Source organism: Ictidomys tridecemlineatus, chromosome 10 (genome assembly GCF_052094955.1).
Source record: "Ictidomys tridecemlineatus isolate mIctTri1 chromosome 10, mIctTri1.hap1, whole genome shotgun sequence".
In the NCBI taxonomy this organism is placed as follows: domain Eukaryota; kingdom Metazoa; phylum Chordata; class Mammalia; order Rodentia; family Sciuridae; genus Ictidomys; species Ictidomys tridecemlineatus.
Window position 1 is genome coordinate 144,467,149 of NC_135486.1, and position 9,911 is coordinate 144,477,059.

A 9,911-nucleotide genomic window follows, 5' to 3' on the forward strand; every position below is an offset into this window, starting at 1 on the left:
TAATTACATGAAGAAGGATGCAAAACGAATGTGACTTTTTCCTATTGTCTTTGCCTAAAAGGCCAAATTATACTTATATATAATTATATATATAATAGCTGGGTTCTTAACTAAAACCAGAGGGTAACATTTTTGGTAAAAAGTGCCTTAAACACAAGAGTTAAGCTTGTATAAATTATAAAATTTTAACTGCCTAATTGCTTAAGATATTTCCATTGAAGAGAAGTGTTAGATGTGAGCAATGGGATAAGAAAACATCCTGGGGCTGGGGATGTGGCTCAGGTGGTGGCGCACTTGCCTGGCATGCGTGCAGCAGAAAACTAAAAAAAATAAACATTAAAAAATTCAAAAAAAAAGAAGAAAGAAAACATCCTGCTCCCATTCAGTGAGACTCTATGCACATTAAGGAAAAAATTTGGTTTAATTTTAAACACAAAGATCTTAGCACGAATAAATGAATAACAAAAAGTATTCTTGTCAGCTAAGGATTTGTTTCCTTGTTTTAGGTTATCTGCAGTGGAATACAGGAAATAATTGCAAATAATATTGGGTGCAAATCCTTTAGAAAGAAGTTGAAGAAAAGGTACATTCACAATAATTACGAAAATTTTCACCTTTAAGACCAACACTTTGAACTAATTCTACAGGGAAAGAGTTTTTATGTGGTGTAAGGATTGAACCCAGTGCCTCACACATGCTAGGCACTCATGCCTCACACATGCTAGGCACTCATGCCTCACACTCTGCCACTGAGCTATAACCCCAGCCCTAGCTCATGACTTTTTATTTTTTTTGAGAGAATTTTTTAATATTTTTTAGTTTTTGGCGAACACATCTTTGCATGTGGTGCTGAGGACCGAACCCGGGCTGCACGCATGCCAGGCGAGCGCACCACCGCCTGAGCCACATCCCCAGCCCACATGACTTTTAATATTTATTTAGTAGTTATTGGCGGACACAACATCTTTGTGTGTGGTGCTGGAGGATCGAACCCGGGCCGCAAGCATGCCAGGCGAGCGCGCTACCACTTGAGCCACATCCCCAGCCCCCCACACGACTTTTTAAATTACCTACACAGCATCAAAGTGGCCATAAAAAGGTAAAATAGATAACTGCTTCACTAGAGCATAAACAGAAATCTTGTTTTTTTTCCAGGATCATTTTTTTCACATCATCAAAGACTGTAAGCTTTTTTCTTTTTAAGGCCCTTTTAGGTTTGGAAAGATTTAAAATTTGTTATTTGGTCATTATTCTAGATTGGAAGGTAAATCCTTCACTACACAGCGCCAGTATCCAATGTTTTGATGCTATTATACTTTAAGATGCTTTGATGGAAAGTGCCTATGTCAAGTATAAAACTCCATCAGTCTTCTACCCAGTATGTGCCAAATGTGGTGTGCAAAACATTTAAGGAAATTCTTCTTTCACCAAACCATACTGACACATTTAATGGATAGTGTTGGAAGCCTTATTTAAAAGTAGGAAAATGTAGTCAGTTACTGGGCAGTCACTAAAGTTTACTTAAAACTAAAAATAGGGGCTGGTATTATGGCTCAGTGGTAGAGTGCTCGCCTTGCATATGCAAGGCCCTGGGTTCGATCCTCAGCACCCACATAAAAATAAGGGTGCTGGGTCCAACTACAACTAAAAAAAATATCAAAAAACTAAAAATATAAATTGCTGCTTTATCACAAGCTTGCTCATCTTTTGTCTAAGCTAAGGCTGGCTTAATGCCAAACATCTATACTAGAGACCAACTACCAAATTTTAGGTGCTTTCATCTAAAAATAGTCAAAATAGGAACTCATGGTCTAAAGAGGAGTCTGCAAAGGGACCTATTGCTACCATCCACTGCATAAGACCACCTCTGCTTATCAGTAATTTTTCTTGCCCTTGTACAATAACGATGAGCAAGTACCATTTGTTCTCTTGATCTTTGTTTGAGGTCTTGAATGTATGAAGCATCTCCTATAATACTTCCTGGCGAGCGCGCTACTGCTTGAGCCACATCCCTAGCCCTCCTATAATACTTCCTATGGAGCTGCTTTTTGTTTTGTGACATATCATATATATCATACAAAAGCCTTGCAGAGAGGGCTGGGGATGTGGCTCAAGCGGTAGCGTGCTCACCTGGCATGCGTGCGGCCCGGGTTCAATCCTCAGCACCACATACCAACAAAGATGTTGTGTCTGCTGAGAACTAAAAAAATAAATATTAAAAAAAATTCTCTTTCTCTCACTCTCTCCCCTCTCTCACTCTCTCTTTAAAAAAAAAAAAAAAAAAAAAGCCTTGCAGAGGGCTGGGGATGTGGCTCAAGCGGTAGCGCGCTCACCTGGCATGCGTGCGGCCCGGGTTCAATCCTCAGCACCACATACAAAGATGCTGTGTCCGCCAAGAACTAAAAAATAAATATTAAAAATTAAAAAAAAAAAGCCTTGCAGAGTGTACCGAAGCAGATATGTTTGTAAATTCTTTCCTTTTTTTTTTTTTAGAATTTATTTTTTATTTATTTTTTAGTTCTCGGCGGACACAACATCTTTGTTGGTATGTGGTGCTGAGGATCGAACCTGGGCCGCACGCATGCCAGGCGAGCGCGCTACCGCTTGAGCCACATCCCCAGCCCCTAAATTCTTTCCTTGACTGAACTTTTTAGATCCATCCAACAAATATGCTGGTAGATGGTCCCAATACTTAATACAAAATAAAAGACTACAGAAAATATCATGGAAGGTTACAACACAGGTGATTATAAACAAAGAGGCAAGTCCATCAAAAGGGAAGGTGACAATTTTTATTAGTATTACAAAAGCAAAATTTAACTTCAGTCATTTGAATAATTGCAAGAGCAGACTAAGGGCTTAATCCTCACACAGGCACCAAGTCAGGCACAGTAGGTAGCTACAAATCATAAGAAAAAGGTTTCTTCTACCTAGGGCACTCTTCCATGCTTTGGAATTAGGTTACAAAACTCAGCAAACCTAATCAGTTCCCTTTAATCCTCTCTTAAAAAAATTGATCTAGGTATTAACTAGCTGTCTAGTAAAAAGTAGTCACTAAATCCTGGCCTGAGAGAGATCCACATTTCCTTTAAAACAAACAGAAGAAACTAGTTAAATGTGTACATTTCTGAGGGCTCAATGTGTGAGTCCCTAAAATGCAGACCTTGCGGGCTCAGACCTGTTTCACCTAATGCATGTGGAGGAAATGGAGGTGAGGACGATCACCTGAGGAGCGCCAGAGCTCCAGCTCCAGCACAGACACTTCCCCGGGCAGCAGGAAAGGAGGTAGCAAGGACTTGGGCTGACATCTGAAGCACTAAGCTAACGTGCCTGGCAGAGGGGAGCCTCAGGAAGCACAAAATGTTATTCACCTGTGCTGTCCACAAATCTGAGGTTTCCATGTTAAGTTTTAAAGGACACAGTGGCATGTGTGACAAGGCAGAAAATTCAATCATGGTCTCAGGGTTTAAGAAATCCTGGTGTTTTCTGCCTCATCAGTACTAGTGCCTGTCTGCTTTTACCTTACACTGGAGAACAAAGTGTTTTAATCTCCACTCCCACACCTCCAGGCCCTTGTCAGAATCTTTAGTAAACTCAGCTAGCATATTACTTTTTCAAGGAAGCATAGGATTAGAGGTATGTGAGGAGTGTAGTTATTGAAGGGAAGACTCAGTAAGTTCTAGGATACTGAAAATCAAGAGTATCCTAGAGCCCAAACCATCAAAAGCTGAATCAAATCTATTCTGAATTCTGGCAATTCAGTGGTTCAAATGGAATCAATTGGATTACTGGGGGGAAAAAACCCAAAACACCCACTTCTTATTCCACTTACTATAAAATCTAATATAAATAACTGCTAAATTTAAACCTAATACATCTTTTGAGCTGTGCATATGTAATTACATGTATTTAACAAGTTGCTGCCATGGCAGGCAGTATATCTAAAATGAAACAAGGTCATGAATATATTAGATGGCATCTGCTAGAATCACTGAAAAATTAGCTGGAAGTAAGTGCAGTATTTGGAGACAGATAACCATCCTCCAGATCCAGCTGACTGCTATCTATCTACCTTACGTATATGTCTGTGAGAGGATTAATTGCAGTTTATTCTAATAAGGTAGGCCAACACTGAATATGACATTTAATCATTCTACAGTCAGAGCTATAGTGCTGTAACCAGAATTTTCACAAAGGGTTTAAAGGTTGAAAGTTGCCTGATGTTAAGAGCTGCAATAAATACTGCATAATTGTCCCTTAACTACCTTAAATCCCTACCCAAAGCAATGAAGCTATCACCCATGAAGCAGCAGTCCATGAGCAAGTCCATGCCAATGTTGAAGGTGCCAGAGTGCTGTCATGTGTTAATAGTCATTCAAGATCATGGAGTAATTACTAGTGTTCCTGAAGATTGCCAGAAGTTTAGCTGGTTTGTTTTTTTTTTTGTTTTCCCAACAAAAGTTCATCATGGGAGCAGTTTTTGACCACAGGTTCAACTTTTTCTTAGGTTGCAAAACTGGATCTGGTTGAAAGTACGACCCAAAATATTTGCAGCGCTTTAACTGAGAGGATGCCAGTTCAACTCGCTTTCGAAGTCTGATATTGTAAAAGCAGTTCTTAGTTTTCTCAACTAGCAGACAAGTCTGAATTACCTCATTACAGTGAATAACCTATACTTTTACAGTTTACTAAATTTTTACATTCAATTACCACATATTTCAAGATTTTTAATTCAAAACAAGAAATATACACGGGTTTCATTATTCAAGAACACTTGACTTTTGTCAGTTAATTTCATGGCAATATACACTCAGTCTCCAACTCTTTTGATTGATTTTACATATTTTCACTGGATAAGTTTTTTGCAAATTAAAAACAGGAAATGTTATCTTCCCTTCTTCCACAATAAGAAATATAGGGTTAAAATGGCGATTACTTAGATGTTTTCTACAATGATATCTCTTAAAATTCAGCTTATTAATTTAAAGGACTATAATTAAATAATCTAGCATGAAAGTTGTATAAAGATCATTAATATAAAAAGATGCAAACAAAATCATGGTGAATAAATGCTAAGTATAGAGGAAGAAATGTTTAGGTCTGTAATGTCTTAAATATGCAGCCAATTATCCTATTTTGCATTGTCAACCATATAAACATTTTGCACTTGCAGAAGACAGAATGACAGCACAGGAATTGTATTGCTCTTTAAAGATCCAACAAACATATGCACACACTGCAAGTTTGTATCACACACATTATCTCCTTATTCAAGTGACTAGCCAGTATAATCACAGGTTTAAATGCATCAACTTTAAACTGGGAATACTTCTTGAAGAATTTCAAAGCCCATAAAATATATGGTATTGATTAACCTTGCAACCCTGTTAAGATTAAATCCAACAAAATTCTTTAGAATTATGTTTGTTATTTTTACTGTTATTTTGTAGAGGTAGGCCCATTCACATTTCACTTAAGAGTCTTGGCAACATGCACATAATATCCCAATAGTGTAAATGTTTTAGTAGCAAATGTAAGTGGTTTAAAAAAAATGTGCTCAATTAAAAAAGAGAAACCTAGTTTTGGAAATAATTTCAATGACACTTGAACTTGTAAAGATTCATTAAAATCCAAGCAACTGCTAGTATTTCTCCTTATTAACATGGAAGTACAAAAAGAATGGTCTGATTAAAGGTCCCATATTTCCCAGAAAAATAAAAGCCCAGAAATTTGCAGACATGATAAAATTTAAATTTCATGCAATTTATAGCCACAAGTATAGTTCGGAAGCTGTAGGACAATGACTTTGCCCTTTCCCTAAGATGTGATCATTCATTTCATGAATGGGAAGTCCATAATTAAGAAAACAATATTAGATTTTAGGATTTATGACTGGAAATAGTTGACTAGGCTTTTCTTTTCTGAGGAGTAAGATTACAGGGAAAGAATGTTATTAAACATACAATACAAAGTATCTTATTTAGTGATAAATCACAATGTAAAAGAGACTGTCTTTGATAAATGGCAACACTCATTCAACAGGAAGGAGGCTCTGATAAGCCCAGAAATTATCTCTTCCATTTCTCATTCATTCTTATGAAAAATTTCAAAGTCATGATAATTGTAGCAGAAAGTCAGCCTTCAGTCTAAAAGCCACAATGCTGCATCGTGGTTCATCCAAGTCATGGTTAGCAGATTTTTGCTTTATACTTAAGAAAACTCAGTCACTTTCAAACAATTGAGATAAAACTTATACTGTGCTTGATTCTATTTTATCACTGTTAATTTTCGTCTGTGCAGATTATGTATGTTCATTGAGTTGCTGGATTGGGATCTAGCATTAACCAGCAAGGATCTTCCAACCTTTAAAGTTACTGAATCAAAGAGTAAATCGAGTAACTTGTACAACTGGCACTTGTAATCGATAGTTTCCATACTAGATGCATGCAGCTCTTATAAATACTAAAAGAGGCATTTTTGTCAAGTCTCAACATGCTTTCTTTATTGTAAATTCCACTAATTTAACCAGTTAATGGAATTTTCTGTAGGGGCACAATTTCATTAAGTCTTACTTACAAAACAACAGTATGCTGTTCTTTTATTTTAAAAGAACTTACTGTGTTTAAAATATAAATTGGCAGAAAGTAACTGATAGACCTAATTAGTAAAGCAGGGTCACAGTTTCATAGAGGTGTGTAACGATATGTATGCATTAACCATCAAAAGAAGGGGTCCATCCAACTAATTCTTTTAATACAAACTTGAACATTGTTTGTAAATGCCTCATTTAGAGTAGTGATTAGGGAAAGAGTTTAGAAAAGTCCAAGTAATAAAAATGTATTCAATTACTTGGGAAAGTTAAAAAGCTAATGCAACAATGTTACATCTAGATAAAAAACATTATTCAAAAGCAATTCAAATACCGAAAAGGGTTTCAAATGGAATATTTTATTAACATGGTAGTTGTCTTTGTAACATGTGCACACACACTCGCACACTCAGAATGATCTGCCTGGGGAAAAAAGACTATGCCTAAGGGGAAAATGAAAAATAAAAAATTCCTGTAGGTTTTCATTATTGTAGGCAATTATGTCCACATCACTTACAAAGCTATTGCCAAATCTGTCCAAGGAAGCAGAGTTTGAAAGGGGAGGGGGGAGATTTTGGGATAAATTCCACAGTGGCATAGCAGAGCTCTCAATATGAGAAAGCTGACATAATGTGGACTTTTGCTGTGAATTTTCTCTTTGCAAAATATGGGAAGAAGTTTATCAATGGGCAGAAAATAAGAGAAGGCGGTGTGAAGTAGGCTTTTGCAGTCAATTTTCCTCACAGTATTGTGCAGGGTCATCAAGAAAATGCTTAGTCTTTCTCTGGAACCAGTTTCAGAACTTTTCCAATTGCAATGGTCTTACCTAGAAATGAAATTAAAAAGAAACAAACAAAAAACACAAACTTTCAGTAGTTAACAGCACGTGTATGTATGGTATTAAATACTAACTATCTGGCTTTATCAGCAAAGCTGGTTTAAGGTTAAATAAACTTATTAAGCAGGTCTTATTTGGGGGGCTGGAAAAGAGATAGGCCACATTTTGTTTATCCAAGGATAGTGAAAACCTATCTACACAATGGAGTATCATTGAGCAATAAAAATAAATTATAGTACATGTATCAACATAGCTGAACCTCAAAACCCTGCTAAGTTTAATAAAAGGACCAGATATTTATGATTCTTTCATGGAAATCCAAAAAAGACAAACATAAAAGATAGATCAGTGGTTGACTAGGGCTAAAGGGTAGGAATAAGGGGGACTTAAGGCTTCTTTCTAAGTGTACTAAAACTAGAATGTGATAATGATCATACAACTCTGTAAGAACACTAAATCCACCAAGTTACGCACTTAAAATTAAAACAGGTCAATTTCATGCAGAAATTATATTTAAAGCTCTAAGGAAAAAAATCCCTATCCTTAGCAGCTGAAAAGATGTAGCCTGCAATCCAATGAAAACATTCTTCCAATAGTATTCCTATGGACTGAAAGAAGAATACAGAACCACTGGGGTATTGTAAAACTTTAAAAATAAACAAACAAACAAATAAATACCCAAGTTATCTTTTAGGGGGAAAAATTTCTAGGATAAAAATCCTTGTTACATTTCCTTTTCTTCTATCTGCCTGATTATCAGGTACTGACTATAAACTAACACAATTACTAAGCTAAGCCAAAATCCAATTTGACTATTGCCAAGATTTTCAAGATAAGAAATTTAAAGTAAAAGAAACACTGTCTTTACTGTTTTCTCTAAAATAAGGTACAGTGACTATATTAATCACCCTGGCTTCAGATAGTTCTTAACACTTAGTAGATATTCAAGTAAGTTTTTGCTGAATGGATTAGAATTACCATGTGAATGTTGTATATTTCAACTGGAACATGGAGTTTCATGTAATTTTTTCTTATCTAAGTGAGAAATATTAACAATCCACAAAGAAAAATTTCATAACAGTCATTCTGGATCTTTTATTTTTTATACTGACACAAGGTCTCACTTAGTTGCTGAAGGTGGCCTCAAACTCCTCAAACTTGTGATCCTCCTGCCTCAGCCTCCCAAATTGCTGGGATTACAGAAGTGTACCATCATGCCCAGCTAAATCTGTTTTCACATCAAAGAATTTCATGAACCTGAAAGGAAAATCACAACTGTTCTGCATCACTCAGAGGTTGACAGAAATGGATGCACACAAAAGGAGATCAGTATCACACCTCTGGAAAACTATGTATTTTTTTTAAAAAGAAAAAGCCATGAATATGCCTGTATTTTCTTTTCTTTCTTTCTTTCTTTTTTTTTTTTTCTGGGGATGGCCTTGTGCATGTGACGCAAGCACTCTACCAACTGAGCTGTATCCCTAACCCACCTGTATTTTCATAATAGAAATCATTTAGTAATGCCCTTCAATAGATGAATGGATTAAAAAATATGGCATTTATACACAATGGAATATTACTCAGCACTAAAAAATAAAAAAATCATGGCATTTGCAGGCAAATGGATGGCACTAGAGCAGATTATGCTAAGTGAAGTTAGCCAATTCCTAAAAACCAAATGCCGAATGTCTTCTTTGATATAAGAGGGGTGACTGAAAATGGGATAGGGAGGAAGAGCACGAGAAGAAGACTACCACTAGTGGGAGGGAAAAAGAGGGAGAAGGGGAGTTGCACGGAAGATGGAAGGAAAACTTCATTGTTATGCAGAATACATATATGATGTGATAAGAAAAAGAAAAAAAAGTGTGTCACATTAGATTGGATATAGAGAGAGAAAGGATGGGACAGGAGGGGAGGAATAAGGGGGATAGGAAGGGCAGCAGAATAGACAATATGATTGATGTATGTACATTCCATGTATGTACTATATGTCAAAAATACATTCTGCTGTCATGTATGACTAAAAAAATAAAAATAAATCGTATGGTTAAAAAAAAAAGAAATCATTTAGTAAATTTAATTACCTTAAAAACCCACTAATAACAAAATATCAAAATTAAAGGTCTTACTTCATATACAATATGGTCAATTCTGTTTGTTGTTCAGTATATCCAACTCAACATTTATTCGACAAATATTATGGAACATGAATCTGTATTTCCTTTGAACCTGTTGCAATGTGGACTTTGCTAGGCATCCTAGAAATCAACTTAACAGGACTTACCCTCATCTCTTAAAGTAAAACGACCCATTTGAGGGAAGTCTTTAAAGGTCTCAAGGCAGATGGTTCCTGCTGTCCTTAAGCGGGCGATGCATACTTGATCTTGTTTCACAAAACGGGGTCGAGTCTTACTTTTTTCCCCTGATTTTTTGTCTACCAAGCAGATTAAGGCCTATCCAAGAAAAGATAAGAAAATCAGAAAA

The 9,911-nt window shown here is 36.2% G+C and overlaps 1 protein-coding gene across 3 annotated transcripts in view; it reads right to left on the reverse strand.

The window, feature by feature from the left end:
• Nucleotides 1-6,928: 6,928 nt before the first annotated feature.
• The window catches only part of Gspt1 (G1 to S phase transition 1), a 30,384-nt gene continuing 27,401 nt past the window's right edge, over nt 6,929-9,911 (reverse strand). For all 3 annotated transcript variants that reach the window (XM_005327188.5, XM_078024662.1, XM_078024661.1), the window contains exons 14-15: nt 9,712-9,880; nt 6,929-7,415 (exon numbers count right to left, since the gene is read on the reverse strand). In XM_005327188.5, the coding sequence (XP_005327245.1) occupies nt 7,363-7,415; nt 9,712-9,880 (222 nt within the window). In that variant the 3' untranslated portion in view covers nt 6,929-7,362. The remainder of the gene's footprint in view (nt 7,416-9,711; nt 9,881-9,911) is intronic.